Source organism: Gymnoscopelus braueri (genome assembly GCF_963280865.1).
Source record: "Gymnoscopelus braueri genome assembly, chromosome: 5".
NCBI classification, from domain to species: domain Eukaryota; kingdom Metazoa; phylum Chordata; class Actinopteri; order Myctophiformes; family Myctophidae; genus Gymnoscopelus; species Gymnoscopelus braueri.
This window is the reverse complement of record NC_137606.1, coordinates 32,410,670-32,427,983: the sequence shown is the minus strand read 5'-3', so window position 1 is coordinate 32,427,983 and position 17,314 is coordinate 32,410,670. Positions and strand designations below refer to the sequence as shown.

Here is a 17,314-nt window from a genome sequence, read left to right as displayed (position 1 = left end):
TTTTTAGCCCAAGGAGTGGTTTTGGTGCAAAAAAAATTTTTGCAATGGATTCATAATCATAAAAACACCCTAGTTTGACCCCTCACATGCTACTTAAAACAGAATCAAATTTACATGTTTTTCCCCGCATAAGGTTATGGTGGGTACCCCAACTTTCAGCTGCTGTCAAAAATTCCCCTAGGGCAACTGCATTTCAGTTTTTGTGAGATGTGTTACTAGACACCTTTACAAACACATTGGTGAAGAAATTTCTTGGTAAGGAATTTATTCCTAGATATGACATTATTCTGATAATATTCCCTGACTATTGATGCTCAGTGGTGGAAAAAGTACTTTTTTACTTACGTAAAAGTATCATAGAAAAAGTCCGGAATAAAAAATGAACTTGAGTAAAAGTACAAGTATTGGTACCAAAAGTTGAGAGGACTCATTATGCAGAATGTCCCATTTCACATGTTTTCAAATGTATACAAATATTTTGAAAATAGCAGCTCACAATGCTTGTAGATCGGCTATTTTCAAATGGTCCAAATATATACAGAGCTGAAGTGGTTAATGTATGTTTTGTAATAATAATCTAAATCTACAAAGTAACTAGTAAAGGTTTTCAAATAATTGTAGTGGAGTAAAAGTACAATATTTGCCTCTGACAGTGGAGTAAAACTCCAGTAAAGTAAAAAAAATCCTCAAAAGTGTACTTCAGTACAGTACTTGAGTAAATGTACTTAAGTTACTTTACACCACTGTTGATGATAATGGATGTCATAATAATGTAACACTGTCGAGACCCAGGCTGTTTCGCTCATTTTTATTATTATTAATTTTATAAAGACATACATAGGCTACATACAATGCAATGCTTAGAAACTCATTCTCAATTGGTTAGTTCGTTAGTTACATTGTTGCAATGCAATTGTACATTGTCTCCAGTGAGCTTAATGGAAAGAAATACAAAGCAAAATAGTTAACCATTGATGAATTGTATCATATATCATCTGCTAAATCTGACGAAAAGTCAGAGAAAAAAATATTTTGGAGACTTCAACATGAGTGCGTTTGATAATTAAGTAAAAAACACAGAATTGAAAAGTTTAAGAAAAATATAAACAAATAAAAAAAAATGACATGACATGTTTTCATATGTTAAGAGCTTATTAAATGTTGATGGAACAATCATAACATTTTTGTTGAAGGAGGCATTCAGAAAGGGCTTCTCAAGAAAACACGTATTTTTTCAATACATCGTGGTGAATAGGCGTGTCTTCATAAAACAGTATTTGAATACTTCCAAATATTTTAGAGCAAAGTAGCAAAGTAGCTGAATGCGAGTTCAAAGGGAATATACATTTGCTGAACTTACTATTCAATGAATATTCAAAGACCTGCGCTGTTTCATGCACAATCTATTACATAGGTGACCTGCTGTACCAAATCAGTCAGATGTCACCGAGTTATAAAAAGGGGTTTTCAGCTTCTGAATGACCAACATTATTTTTGACCTCCAAATAATCACACAAACTGGGCAACTCACATATCAACTGTCACCAAAATGGCCACAAAGTGTATGATGTAAAACAATTACAATCGCGTTGGACTTGGCGTTCGACCACGACACAGCAGTGTTAAAATTTCACAGTACACTATATGACTCCCTCTTGTGTGTTACTGCCAAAATGTCCATGTTCAACAGGATTTCCATTTTCTCCTGAAGGGATTCCAGCGATTGTCTTTTATAAGGCAGGCATACAAGCCCACAAGTCTCCAACCTATGTGAATGGGGCAACAATATTTACAAATCCTAAAATCCTCTTTTTGATTGTAATCCAATAAAAGCCAACAACAGACAAAAATCAAGATGTTTACATAAATTCACATTTAACTCCACATGAGTATGAGCGACATCTGACTGATTTGAAGAGAGCAGGTCACGCATTTCAAGTACTATTTTGGCTTGACGTTATCTTCGGTGTGGTCATCACTTGACTTCTTCTCACTGAGGGTCTGTGGTGGACGAGCCCACGATGCCATGTTGTCTCAGCAAGTTCCTCAGGATCTGGTTCTTAGAATTCCAGTCTTCCACCTGAGCAACCAAACATCAACAAAACACAACAGATGCTCATGCTTTTCATGACCCATGGAAAGACTGTGGCTAACCTCTTGCAATCTGATCAGATGTGTTGAATGTGAAGCACTTCCAAAATCAACAAAACAAAAAGGCAAAGGGAGTGGGACCATATCAATTAGAGAACAATGACCAGGTTACAATGATTCCAGATTGGTTACATTAAAGCTCACCCAAAGAGGTGACTGTTGTGAAGTTAATATGCCAGTGTTAGGTCCATGCTGGGTTCCACAATTTGACAGTTGAGGTGCAAAAGCCTGGTCATCTTCAGTCTTAAATCCAGACTTTGGACTCTGTTTCATATATTTTTGGGCGGTGAAACCGCCCCTATAAGTGAGATTTGGAAAAATGTACATTTTCCTGCGCTGTGATCTGGGCCCAGGAAATTAGTAGAATTATCCTGCGCTGTGATTGGCCAATCACAGCCTATTCAGGACTGTGATTGGCCAGTGTCACATGACACATGTGCATAGCCCTATATAAGCAACCATAACTTGAAAAAAACCAAAATTTGGTTTTTTTCAAGTGTTTTTTCAAAGAGTGTTTCAATAAATGTATTTATCCTTTGTACATGATTGATCGACTCCATTCAGTATTGTGATTAGCTAGCAAGACACCGCCCACTTCACACAGGGTGTGATTTTTACTTTAACTTCAACCTTACTGCCACATCACAAGTTTACACTGGGAGTGGGTGACTTCAGTTATCATAGCTGATCATAAGGACTAAATAGGTATGAGCATTGCAGTGGCGACTTCCAGGCAAAGTCGGCAGTGCAGTCAGGTGAAACATGTTCTGTTTCAGATCATGAATCGAAATCCTCTCTTTAAAACCCTGCTGGATGCAGAGAATGTCCTCTAGTAAAACTAGGGACAATAACCTGGATTTTAAATTCCTAAGAGTCAGTTTTACCATTCAAGCTCATGGCAATGCAATGGATAGATTGAGCAACTTAAATTGTTAAAAGTGTTAAGCTCATAAACTACTATATGCTGAAGCTCTTTAACTTAAAATGTGAGAAGAATGAAAGGTATCCATTGTTGTGGTTATGAGGGGAGAACTTCAGTGTTTCCCATGTGTCCCAGGCCCAGCCCTTACTCCAAAGTAACATGTAGGAATAACCACTGTGATTTGATTTTGAAACAGGCCTTCAAATGGTAATGGTCAACTGCTTGCACTAAATGTGATCAGGAGAATCTTACAATTGATCCTAAAAAGAACCGTAACAGTGAAGAGATGCAAATTATTATGTATCGTTACACATACCCTGAATTTGTCCTGCACATTTATCACATCCTAATTATTAGGAGCAGTGGGCAGGCATTCTGGGGCACCCAGAAAATGTGCCTTTGCTCATGGGTACTGGCAAGTTTTATGTTCGTAAAGCCCCTTTCCCAGTTGGCAAAAAACCCACGTACACCCACTAACATCTGGCTTTTGACTTCATTGGGAAATGTTACACTTTCAGCATTCATTTTAGGGACAAATGATTCTGCAGTAGGCACAGGTATTTATTGTCTCCAGCTCTGATCTGCAGTTATGGAAGTAGTAGACCCGCTCATTTTTAAACAAAGCGGCAGCTAACCAGAAGAGCGCCATCTTCTGAAATAAGTGTGGACTAGGCATACACACGAAGGTGACATGGGTGTTTTGTACACCTATTTAGCAGAAGAACGTATCGGCAGTAATCGCTACTGCTGCCGGTGTGAATTCTGTGTAACCACCGATCCACCCAGAGATGTTCAAAACATTTTACTCTACCTCCTGCCTCAGTAACTGGTTGTCAATCCTGAGACGATCCAGGGTGCCGATGTCCTCTCCCAGTTTCAGGCTGCCTTGCCTTAGTTCCTTGATGTAGTCGCATGCCTTGGACAGGATCCCTCCTTTACTCTGAAACCAGACACAAGATGAGGAATGATAAGTTTTACATTTTGTAAAATTCAAGAGCCTTCATGTGCCTTTAGTCTCAGCTGTCTACGGAGTGAAATAATACACTCTGATGTACATTTGACATCTGACTACTTTGATTCCTACTAGCATTCAATTTAACTCACTATCTTTGTAGCTTTGTGTTTTGTACTGATCATATTGTCTTCAATTTTGCTCACATTCATATTCATGTATTTGACCAAGAAAAGTGTTTTCGATAAACTCACACTCACTTGGCCCGTCTTGGTGTAGTCCACATTACAATCTGGAATGACCTTGGAGAGCTGCACAATCCAGTTGTTAATCTTGTCTCTGCGCCGGCGCTCAACTTCAGGAAAGAAATCGCATTTTGTTATCTGGTGGATTCTTGACATCTAAGATTCATAGGTCTGGTAGTATTTCCTGATAAAGCATATCTGAATATGGAAATATTAGCATCTGAACACACACCTTCATTATGTTGGGCTCGCCTTTTCTCATCTCTCGAAGCACGAGGAGTGTCCTGTTTTCTACAAAACAATCAGTACAACATATTAGCTTTTAGAAATCACAGAATCCACCATTACAATTTAGCCATTTACTGTAGCAGATGCTTTCATCCATTCCAGAGTGACTTATAAAGTACAAGGTTGGAGTAAGAGACATGAATTCTAGTCAACCAACAATACGGTAAGTGTTCCAGGGATTAGAGTGCAAATAAAATGTGCTTCAAATAAATGTGCTTCAAAAGAATCAAGATAGATCATAAGAAGACCTAGAAGATCTAGCATCTAAAATAACCTGTAAACAACATGGCTAACATTTATCTAATTAACTTAAGTGTCCATCTAAATAGGCAACAAATACAGACACAAAGACAATAAATAAGTGTTTGGAGAAGAGGTGGAATGAAGAAACGAGTTTTCAGACTGTGACAGAAGTTAAAGTAAAATTGTCTAGTTGAGAAACGCTGTTCTAATGTTTTATTTATTTACATTCAGCTACATTTAAACCGTAAAGGTTTAGATAATGTAATATAGCAATGTGTCATTACACTATGTACGGCTGCGTGCGTGGCGCGATGGTCCTCTGATTGGCTCCTGTCAAAACTTCCTGTGGTGACATCATCACATATACCTGCCCTGTGGAAAAAGGAATGTTAAATGTGCCTGTACAAGAATTCAAAAAATATATATAATACTCACTTTATTGTTTAGCAAGGTGACCATGTCAGAGTCCTGTTCTAGCACTGCTAATAATAACTTTTCAATGTAAATCAGATCACATTGCAGCATTATTATTTTGCAGCATACCCCCCCACACACCACACACACACACACACACACAGGAAATAAGTCCCCAGGACTTTTTTGTGTTATCCTTTTAGCCTAAATGTTTTACTGTACCTCTGTGCTGTTTTTTTGACTAACAGAGTATTCAATCAATCTCTCTAACACACACACACACAGACACACACACACACACACACCTGTTGGAGTGCTCTGTCCCAGCAGGGTATCAGAGGCTTGTACGGTGGTAACCATGGTAGCGGTTGTGGCGTCTGCGATGGTGGCAGGGTAGTATGTGTACTGTGTCTCTGAGGTGTCTCCCTCTAAACTCTCTGACTGGGAGAACACAGCCTGAAACATAACACACATGAATTCAGCTGTGAGTGAGTGAGTGAGTGAGAGAGTGTGTGTGTGTGTGTGTGTGTGTGTGTGTGTGTGTGTGTGTGTGTGTGTGTGTGTGTGTGTGTGTGCGTGTGCGTGTGCGTGTGCGTGTGCGTGTGTGTGTTCCATTTACAACATGGCAGGCCGAATCAAACCTTATATGACTTTCTTTACATGAAGAAAAGAAATGAATATATTTTATATGCTAGAAATTATTAATTGTCTTACTCATCAAGTTTTTATCAAAACATGATTAACAATACAAAAATATTCATATTCAAATTCATTATTGTGCAACACTGTAACAACAACAAAATCCCCATACTTTCCAAGCATGGTGAATACTGAATAATCAGCTGTCTGTAAGAATCAATTCAGCTTGCAGGGCATGAAAGCCTGCAAAACAGTATGTCTGTACAGACTGTCTGCAGAGACCAGTGCTATGCGCTAGGAGTTATTATAGTGTCATGCACCGGCGTTATGATATTGTCCTCACACGCAACTACTTTGCGCTTAAGATTGTCTACATTGTGCGAGTGGAGGTGCGGTTGATCTTGAAATGAGGCGTGGTGTAGCGCCATCAGAGCGCAAGTGGCTTCACAGCGGGTGTACACTTGGACCCCGGCACTTCTGAATAAGTGATAGTGCTTCAAATTTTCCTGCAATCCGCAAAAGTTTGACTGTTAATTTCTTGTGTCATTTGTGTTTGTATCACCAGTTAGGCTAATCAGATATTTTTGTGCAGCAGTAGCGCGCAACTAAGTGAAACATACATATGTCTCTCAACTCTCAAAACTTTTGGAGAGCTCTGTAAGGCTGTCAATGTGAGATAAGAGAGAGGGGAAGAAACGCAACACATTGGGATGCTTTAATAAAATAATAATAAGCCAACTGAGAATGTGAATATTTGTTGGTATGTCAAGATATCACAGAGGTCTGTTGGAGTTGGACATGAGACATGATTAGGCAGAGGCTACAGTGATTAGACTGCCTTAGTTTGGACATCTCTCCTTTCAATGTGTTGGTTAGCAGAGACCTTTTGTTTCACACGCTTCTCCTGACGTCAGGAGACGTTTGGGTCTAGCGCCGGTGCTGTGCTTGGCATAATGCTCGGACAAACCCCCACGGCGCAAGTTAAAGGTGACTCTCAGAGTCAGACTACAACAGACTGGTAGTCTGTTGGCAAAAGTTGGCATTTAGTTCAGCACAAACTGTCGGCCGCAGCGCACATTGTTGTGCAAATGCGTTAACACTGGTAGGCTGGCCTGTTAGTGTTGCCAGGTCTACTTATTATAAGCGACTTTGGGCTTGTTTTCCTGTAAAGTCGCTTGTAAATATTAATAGCTGCTGGTTGCTTTAGTTTGGGCTGGTTTCTGAAGTGTCGTTGCTTATTTGGGCTTGCTTTCGAGATTCTTTGGTCGCTTGTTTCACTCACAGAATCTGGCAACACCAATGCTAGCTCGGACCAAACCTTTACCCCCCTCCTCTCTCCCCTCTTCACTACCCCGTGACTCTACCAGTCGGCCCAAAAGCTGAACATGCTCGGTTTCTCTCAGTTGGGTCGAAAGAGGTCCGACCTGGCGGAACGACAATATCTGACAACAATTTTTCGGCGGCAGACGCTTTCCAACGCTTTCCGAAACCAACATTTCCGTTGGCCCAAAATCGGTGCGGTGGAGAGCTGCCTTTAGACATAGCTGCAGGCGTTAAGTTATGCACGGAAGATAGGGCCCACAGTGTGTCTGTAGATACAGGGTGTGTCAACAGAGAGCTGCTGAGACTAATGTGTGTCTGTACAAAGACCACGTTTGAGAGGCAGTGTGTTTGTATTTAAAGACAGTGTGTCTGTAGAGAGACAGTGCTTGTAGATGTAGTGTGTCTGTATGTAAAGGCAGTGAGTGTCTGTAGAGAGACAGTGTCTGTAGACACAGAGTGTATCTGTTATGTGGACACATAATACAATGGGCCCTATCACACACCCAGTGCAACACGGTGCCAACTTAAGCACAGCTCAAGTGTCATTACTAGCTTTTTTTGGTACATTGGAGAGGGAGAAACAGGATTTAACCGGGGCCCAAACCACACCTCATTTAAAGACCAAGGTGGTTGGAAACTAAGAATAACAATTGCGCTGCGCTTTTGCACTGCTTTGCGCCGAGTGCACGATAAGGCCCAGTGTGTCTGTAAGTTAAACCCTGTTCATAAATAGAATAGTTTTATTCACCATGTGAACTAGGAAGTTGACTTGGTATTTAGGTAGGCTCAGTACACCAGTTAACAACAAATTGACAGCTATATTATACATGCTACATAAAAACCAAACACTGCACATCACTGTTATAAAATTAGAACTTGTTGAGTGTGTCAGTTGGCCAGTATTTAGTGTGTATTAATGATGGAGATATAGATATGAAAATGGTGTGACTATGTTAATGTGGTGAACTGTGAAATGGAGTTGAGAAAGAGTTTGGATTGTCACCTGTGTGAGAGACTGTGCAGCAGCAGGAAACCCAGTGACCAGGCTGACTGCGCCTCCTCCATCTGTTTGAGCCTCCAGCTGACCGTCCGACAACTGGATCACTCTGTAGGTCACCTGTCACAATTCACATATTACAAAAAAAAAAAAAAAAAAAAAAGTTTTTGATTATAACATTTTGTTTTTTAATTGGTGAGTCAATCAATCAGAAGTGGTTAAGTGTTTAGGTTAAGGTTAGAGAAGGAGATGGCTCAAGTGGCTCTGACATGGTGTGGAGAACACATTCCTGGGATGGGTTAGGTCTGATGACGTTCTTAGAGGGCAAAGCAAATGACAGGAAATATAAATATAAACCTTTGCTCTAGCTTTACTGTGGACAATGCTGTTATCCACTGAATAATTTGATCAGCATTAGAATTGTGAGGGTGGGGGGCAGTGCCTAACAAACATTTTCCACCATCATGCAAAAGCCAAGGAGCCACATTATCATGGCAAGTGTAGCCTCGGAAACCCATGCCTTTTATGGCAAGTGTGATTCAACACCCTATACTTTGGTCTTTGCCGTGGCAGTGTCCTGCAGTGTTCTAAATTAGCTGATTATGAGAATTCAAGAATGTATTTTTAAATGCTGTGAAGGAATCCGACAAAGTGTAATGCTAAATGTGTCTTGATGCTTAAACCTTATTTCTATGAACTCTGCTGACTAGTACCAGTGTAATCATTGTCCAAGGAAAAGAACGCAACACTGTTTTGATAACAATGACATTAACACACAGTTCAGCAGTCATTCATGCTTAAACATAATACAGTATCATGATGTAATCACATATTCTCTGAGTCATTCATATAGTCTGTGATTGTATTCTCGCTTATGATTGGTTGGACTTTCCCTGGTTCTCTCTAGCCTGGTAAACCCTCCCTCCGGAAATCTCATTTCCATTTGATTTCAGGAGCTTGAGCTCCTGAAATCAAATGGAAATGAGATTTCCGGAGGGAGGGTTTACCAGGCTAGGTTCTCTCTGCTCTTTGCTTCTATCCTGGATATGCTGCAGTACACAGATCTTTGTATTAAGAAAGAAATCTATGTGCTTTATAATAAAATACAAAAGGGATATATTGCCTCCTGTCAATTCAGTGCACCAGCCTGTATGACAGTCTTTCGAATGTACAGTATACTCTTACATCCTGGAAATCTATACGAATAAATTCTATACAGCCCTATTTATTATACAATATCTGGAATGCTTACACATGATTATTCCACTGATCTATATTAGCTTATTGCTCACTTAAATTACCAACTTTGTTGTGCATTTATAATGACCTCTAGGAATGTCAATGAATAAAAAGCAACTACATGTATCCTGGATGCCATGGTTCACTGCTGGAAACCCAGGGTCTTATTAGTATGGCATCCATTCAGAGGGGCATATGCTCTTCAGATATCTAACATTCAACATTAAAATAAATATAAGAACTGATTTTCATGATAATTAATTATAAATCAGCAAACCCACCATCTTGTGTTTTGAGCTCTTTTCACAAACAATGCAGCTGAAAAACTGACTTATATTGATGATTGACTTGATTTTCACGTTGTTGTTTATCTTGTAAATTGTCATTTTCCTTTGTTTCAGGTACCTGAAAACCAGAACTAGATCCATCCATGTGTCCTCCATACACTACACTGGCAATAAGTTCTCAGTTCTGAGCTGTATAAGTCATTTTTATATCTAGTTCCACTTCTCTATGATCTTGATCGTATTGCTGTAACCCCTAAAAAGCACTATAATGATGTAGTTAGATCCATTTCCTGGTTGTTCCCTCCTGACATCACCTTGTTTCTGAATACAAAATGAACATGAGAAGCTACTGTAAGGAAAGACCGTTTCCCTAAATCCTACCTGCCCACCAGCTCCTTCAGTCTTGAAGAGATATTTGATAGGTTGGTCAGAGAAAGTGGTGGCAGACTGTATGGTGGCAATAGCAGCTGGAGCTTCTGCTGTGGCTACCGACCCTGAGAAAACAGATGTGGACTTTGTCAAATTCCCATTATTAGTAGGTCATGCTTTGTATCATGTTTCAATTCTATAATGTACAGCAAAACCATCCTAATTTTCAAAGCCAAAACTCCAGTCGGGGTCAAAACTTCAACTTTTTATTGACAATACACCAACCTTCCTCGTTGACAGGAATGGTCCCATCTGGGTCCGGGCTCTTCTGCTGACTGCATACAGAGATATAGTGGTAGATTTATGATTAGTATTGATAATATGCCGTTTCATTCATAAGGTACTGTATGCATTCCACCCCAAAATAATACAGTTCCTTCTAACCTCTTCATTTCCTCCACCAACAACAGTCTTTAGATGAGGAGACCGCCTTCACTCACTCACTCACTCTGGAGCCCAGACTATAGGAGAAAGTTCACAAGTTTGAAAAGAGAAACACGAAACAAACGAGTGAACAAAGGTTTGCAACCAGCGCAAGAATACGACTTTATGCAGTCAAATCGTGCACAGGAAGCTGGATGAGTTGAACCGTGGTTGTTGCATTGTGATGCACGGTAGATGCTACTGCTACTGGATCCTACACAATGCTACTCGGCCCCAGCGGTTTTATGCAGATGTTTCAACCACAAAGCACTTTTCCTCATAGCCGTGGTTAATGAGGCTTATGGAGTATGCGTATTCGCCCTAGCCCGGCAGATATGATGGGAAACGACATTTGATAAGTTATATTTAGCTTACAGGGTTGGATCGTTGTTAATATGCCATCATCTGGACAAAGATGTACTTACGACGCAGTGGTCCCTCCCCCGGTATTTGTCAACACACACTCACCGTCTGCTCTGCGCAAGTGCGATGGCGTTACACTGGCATGAGTGTCCTATCGAACTCTGTTGCCACAGAGACGTTGCAGATTTGCATATAGAGTGATTTAAACTCAGTCAGTTTACAGACGTTTTATTTTGTATTGTAACACTACAAAGATTTGTTGCCACAGAATGTTGGTATCAGCATATTGATTGAATGTCAAATGTATGAAAAATAAATTGTCCCACACCACATGCCCATTTTACTCCAACTCTCCAATAATAAGAAAGCTAAAGTAAACACTGTGGTGCAAGTCACATAATCTGACACATTTAAGTGTCGGTGTGACGATGATCTGAGCTGAGGGACAAGGATTCAAAGCTCCGATCCAGGGTCAGTTTATATAGGCTACTATTTGTCAAAATACTTCCAAAATGTTAATGAAGTCCATGATCATTAGCCTGGTAAACCCTCCCTCCGGAAATCTCATTTCCATCACTTCTGAAATCAAATGGAAATGAGATTTCCGGAGGGAGGGTTTACCAGGCTACATGATCATAACACCAGAGGCAGCTCCACAAATCATGTTCAACCCAGATTTGGCTCAACTAAGGGAATGAACTCGTTCTCATGCTATTCATCAAAAATGTGGAATGCCCTACCAAAAGGAGTGAAGGAGTGTAAAACCCTACTCACTTTCAAAACTGCCCTAAAGATACACCTTCAGGGCTTCAGGAGGCTGCAATTCTAAAATGCCCCCTGTCCAAGTCTTAACCTACCCCCCTACCCCCCTTTTCTCTTTCTTCTCTTGTACATTTTTTTTCAGTCTTCATACCAGTAACCTGTAAACTGATTGTATGACATGCTGTATAGTAGTGTGTATATCTGTCTGTCTCTTGTCACCATGATTTGTGTGCCTGGGGATCTCATCTTAAACAATTGCTCAGTGCTTAATGAGTCTTCCAGTTTAGTAGACCTTGTATTGTGAATTTGTACTTCCATGTACTGTTATTCTCATGTCTTACTAAATAAAGTACATCAATCAATCAATACTCACCAAAGATAATAGTCACCTTTTTAGAGGTAAAGGATAAATCTGACCCTGAGACTGTGTCTCCTTTACCGGGAAATGACAATCGCCTCAGCGGGCGCAAGTAATAATAATTAAAGCTGCTAGCTGCGATGACCGAGCCATTCGCACCTCTGTCCATGTTACGGGCAAATATCGACCAATCAGAACAGGGAGCAGAGCTAAGTAACTTTAATGAAGGACATGGATTTTCAACCGAGTCCAGTGAGACGACTCATGACTCTGTACGACAAACTGTTCAAAAGTTATAGCAAAACATAGAAAATATGAAATATTGACCAATCAGAATAGGGGGCAGGGCTAAGTAGATCCAATGGAGGACAAGGACTCTCAATCAAATCAAGTGTGGCGACTCACAAGTCTGTACGACAAACCGTTCAAATATGAACTATCAAATATTGACCAATCAGAAGTGGGGGTGGGGCTAATAACACCAATTAAGAACAAGGACTCTCTGATCTGATTCTAATGACACCCATAGACTTATAAAGGTAGACGCTAACGGTGCGTTTTAACAGCGGGCGATTCAGGATAGTATTTTCCGGAAGTGCATTAAATGTCTATGAGAGCCGGCAACTACTGGCGATAGGGCGAAGTGGGCGGGGGGGCGATGAAAGATGGATTTTCTTTATCTTTTGGACGATGTCGCCCGGCGATCGCCCGAGAGTCGCCCGTTGTTAAAACGTACTGTAAGGTCTCTTGTGTACACTGAGTGAGTTTGAGGTGATTCTTAACATCCTCCTAGGAGATGGAGAAGTTTGTTAAAGTACGACTTGTGAAAATGGCAGAAAATGGGATAAAATGCCACTATAAATCAAAATAAATGGCTGACTTCCTGTTGGGGTTAGGTCATGGCTCCAAGAGACTTTTTTGTAAGTCGGGACATGATACAGGTGTTTACCAATGTTCATAGGCCTACATGTAGATGAACCCCTATTGTGGGGCTTCAACGTTTAAAGCCATTAGGCCACGCCCCCTTTTGAGACCATTAAAATACGTAATCTCGCCACTTATGATGTGTGTGCAAAATTGTGCAGCGTTTTGAGTACGTTTAGGCCCTCAAAAACACGATTCATTATGGGGAAGAATAATAATAATAATCTTTGCAATTTCAATAGGGCTTTGCACTGTTGCAGTGCTCGGGCCCTAATAATACATTTTAGTTACATTGCATTTTACATTTGAAACAAATCTCTAAGTGCTACAGTACAGAATAAAGTGATACCAGTCACCTTGAAAAATAGACTAATGCTAATGTGAGTGCTATAAAAGTGACAAAACATTATCCAAAAGGAATGACAGCGAGTCGAGTAACTCAAGTTGTCAGCTGGAAAGGAACAGGGATAGTTTAAGATTTGTATTTATCTAAAAAAAATTAAACAAAAGTTGAACATAAAATTTGAAGCATTTCAAAACATTAATAACCAGAGTTCTGGCGCTCTCTAGCGGACAACCAAACTAACTGCGTACACTGTGCACTGCAACTGGGTAAGTGATTTACTTTGGTTAAAATAAGTGTTAAATAGCTCTATATTCTAATAGTACTCATTGCTATAGAGTGTTTGTTCAGTAAAAGGAGTCTCCCATGTCTCTCCAACAGAAAATGCATATTCAGTGCTCTCTCCTGATTGGCTTAAAATGTGTCACCTACCTGAAAATGTTTTAGTATTCTGTTTACTAGACTGAGAGCTGGAGAGACCCCTAGCTGGTCCCCTATAACAAACGCTCTGTAGCAATGATTACTATCTGTCTCTCTCTCTCTCTCTCTCTCTCTCTCTCTCTCTCTCTCTCTCTCTCTCTGTGTGTGTGTGTGTGTGTGTGTGTGTGTGTGTGTGTGTGTGTGTGTGTGTGTGTGTGTGTGTGTGTGTGTGTGTGTGTGTGTGTGTGTGTGTGTGTGTGCAGTGGTGTAAAGTAACCAAGTACATTTCCTCACGACAGTACTGTACTTAAGTACAATTTTGAGGTTTTTTTTTTACTTTACTGGATTATTACCAATTTTCAGTACTTTTACTTCTACTCCTCTACTTCTCAGAGGCAAATAGTATACTTTTACTCCACTACAATTATTTGAAAACTTTAGTTACTAGTTACTTTGTAGATTTTGATTATTATTACAAAAAAATACATTAACCACTTCAGCCCTATATCTGGCCATTTGAAAATAGCTGATCTACAAGCTCACAAAAAGTTTTTTATGCATTTTATTCATTTGAAGACTTGTGAAACTGGACATTCTGCATAATAAGTACTTTCTACTATTGGTACTTTAAGTACATTTTGATACCAATACTTTTGTACTTTTACTAAAGTACATTTTGGTTCCGGACTTTCACTTTTACTTTTAATCATGGTCCATAACTCCTAATGATATAATGGACCAGAGCTAACCCATTCAGAACCATGGACTTCAAATATAAAGTGCTTACCCCATGGCCATTCGGAGAAAATGGCCACCGATCGGATTAAAATGGTTTTTATTGAACTATACGGAAGATACGGGTACTTAGACCCGCCCGATGTCAATTGTAACATCCGTGGCCATGGGGTAAGCACTTGAAAATGGAGAAAGTGACAAAACCAGGTTGAAGTTCCGTCATGACACTTGTGATGAGCGTCGTGTATCCATGGCTAAATGTGCAAGGGGTGCATTAACAGGTGTTCGAAAGGTAGTACTGAAATAGAGCGGGATGGACAGACAGACAGACAGACAGACAGACAGACTGTTTTTATATTATGATGATGTGCATGTCAAAATATGAATCATCAGATGACACAATAGTCTTTCAGGTATTTATTAGGAGCTTGAATCATACAATGATGATCAGAGAATTAGTACTGTAGCTACTACAACTGCATACAGTATAGGGGGTAATTTTCCAGAACTTACTTATATGACCACATCTGGACATTATTAGGTGTAGGCTACTTTCTATCCTAGAATACATGTTGGCTCCTTCTGAGCCATTAATATACATTCTACATACACATAATGTGTGTGCTCGGGCTACCCAGAGAGAAGAAGAAAACATTCTATCTTGCTCTGTGACCTTTTTACCTTACTGTCTTACATGAATACATGTTAGATATAAAAGTATCAAACTCTGCCTGCAATGTTGCTAGCTGTATTACATGAGCATGAGACAACAAAGCACCACAAAGGCAAAGCACAGTACTCCTGCTTCGATCCCCAGTAGGGGTTGATCTGAAAAATAATTTGTGTGAGGAAGCAATAGATGAGATATATCAGTGCAATTGCTTTTTAAAACTCATTTAGCCTGTGTAGCCCATTGCACACGCAACCTCTGTATGGATCAAATCCATCAATGTAAAAACCAAGGCATCTTTGAGGGCCACTGTCACTGTGTCAGTGCTGGACCTTTAGAATCTTCTTAGCTTTTCAACACTATTTGGTGCCCTCTGAACAATTACCTGAATTTGAGGAGTGAGCTCAGATTTAAGACATTTCTTATTATGGCTGATCTCAGTAGTTAGGTTAAATAATGGTTCACAGAAGAATCAACACAGAAGTGTTGATTTGAGCAAAAAATCCCAGGTCTTCACAATACACTTAGAAAACAGTCATAAATTAAGGATTTCTTCAACAAAAGGATCCTATATTTCCTTTCAAGTGAAGCTGTTTCAAGATAGAAGTTTATATATGGCCATTATAAACAGCAGTCATATCTTCAGCAGTTATAGCTTCAGGCACAGTGGATCTTCCACAGCAAAAGGAACACCCCGGTCCAGAGCAAGGTTGGAGCTTCATGCAACAGCAAGCCGGTTGCAGCAATGCAGGGCTTGACACTTTCTGATGATAAAGAAATATAGATTCAATTCATTATCTTATTTTACAAAGACATAAGTGAGGTGACACTGTCATTCAACTGACGTGTTACTACTAACCAGTCTGACTCAATGTGGTAGTGTAAGTGGAGGCACTATTCTTAGTGCTTAGTGCTTAATGAGACTCCCAGTTTAGTAGACCTTGTATTGTGAATTTGTACTTCCATGTACTGATGTTCTCATGTCTTACTAAATAAAGTACATCAATCAATTCTACTGTATCCAGTTGACATAAATGACGTTCAAGTGTCTTCCTTGGAGTTGTACAGATCACACTCATTAAGATACAGTTCAAATAATTCAACTTTTGTCTGACCCTTCATGCTGTTTCCCAGGCTCTGTTCACATCACACCATACCAAAATGTGTACATACCATAGAAAGTGTATGAGGTACAGACTAAAGAGTTCCAACAAGATATTTTGTGTGTTGTGGGGCCCTCTGGTATGTACAGTACAGTACTATGCTCTCAGTAGTCAGTACGGATCGTGTCTGTATTTTGAGGTGGCCTGTCGACTTCCTTGTAGATCTCAGTTATGTCCGGACATAAATCTGGCCACAATCTGGATGCTGCAAGCAATGTCAATCATTTAACACATCCCCTGTTGAACTGCTTCCAATTATCTGCTGGCACACAGGTACATGGTGAAGAAACATGAAGGAAAATAAGTCATGAAGTATTGCTGAGACTCTGTGTCTCATAGCACTGACTGTGGTCAGATGCCCGCTGTTCAAGCTAGAAACTTCTCCATGTGAATGTTTGAAAATAGGGCTGAAGTGGTTAATTTAACTGACAAAGCACACTAACCTTTCCCTATGTAGGTTATATTAATGCTCTTGTCCTCTCTCCTGCCCTTTCGCGTCAGCGTGCAGTTGTAGCTCTTGGTTTGGTTACGATACAGCACAGCATGACCTGGGAGAAAGTATTGACATTTGTCCCTCTGGCTGTTGACATTTGTCCCTCTGGCCAACAAGGTGCCGTTGTCTGTCTTGAATTCACAGTCGAAGTTAGGAACATCTTTGCAGTGTGCATAAATGCATTCCAACCTTAAATAATCAAAATATTGGTTAATAGTTCAAAGGTACAATATAATGTATGTGTATGTACATGTCATGATATATCAAACTGTTATTATAGTACTACTACTACTGCTACTACTTAGTACAGTAGTAGTAGTAGTAGTAGTAGTAGTAGCATATAGCAGCAGTAATAGAGTAGCAGTAAAAGAAACCTGAGGCTTTGGTTCTTGGTGAAACAGGCCGTAAACATGCCAAAGTCCCCTTTCTTCTTCGAAGAACAACCCCCTGAAAATAAATTGCACACTATTTTGTAATCCATATTCCCAATTTAGACAAGTTCCTTTATTATTATTGTTATTATTATTATTA

At 39.9% G+C, this 17,314-nt stretch overlaps 1 protein-coding gene across 3 annotated transcripts; it reads right to left on the bottom strand.

The window, feature by feature from the left end:
- Positions 1 to 792: 792 nt before the first annotated feature.
- On the bottom strand, positions 793 to 11,014 carry usf1 (upstream transcription factor 1). 3 transcript variants are annotated; one of them, XM_080429599.1, is made up of 11 exons: positions 10,978 to 11,014; positions 10,514 to 10,590; positions 10,355 to 10,404; positions 10,082 to 10,194; positions 8,181 to 8,294; positions 5,521 to 5,671; positions 5,086 to 5,173; positions 4,503 to 4,561; positions 4,280 to 4,380; positions 3,885 to 4,013; positions 793 to 2,080 (listed from the first exon to the last, which is right to left on the bottom strand). In XM_080429599.1, the coding sequence occupies exons 2-11, from the start codon at positions 10,519 to 10,521 to the stop codon at positions 1,991 to 1,993; spliced, it is 903 nt and encodes a 300-aa protein (XP_080285725.1). In that variant the 5' UTR covers positions 10,522 to 10,590; positions 10,978 to 11,014; the 3' UTR covers positions 793 to 1,990. The 3 variants fall into 3 exon arrangements, with proteins under 3 accessions (XP_080285725.1, XP_080285724.1, XP_080285726.1); XM_080429598.1 differs by having other exon boundaries at positions 10,928 to 10,989; XM_080429600.1 differs by having other exon boundaries at positions 4,286 to 4,380; positions 10,928 to 10,989.
- Between the last annotated feature and the right edge of the window lie 6,300 nt (positions 11,015 to 17,314).

What these genes read in the sequence shown, in the direction of transcription:
- usf1 (XM_080429599.1), bottom strand. An exon ending in CTGAAGGAGCTGGTGGGCAG is followed by an intron (nt 8,295 to 10,081) that starts GTAGGATTTAGG and finishes GAATTGTGACAG; the next exon opens with GTGACCTACAGAGTGATCCA. An exon ending in CGCACGCAGCCGTACATAGT is followed by an intron (nt 4,562 to 5,085) that starts GTAATGACACAT and finishes ATTGTTTTGTAG; the next exon opens with AAAACAGGACACTCCTCGTG.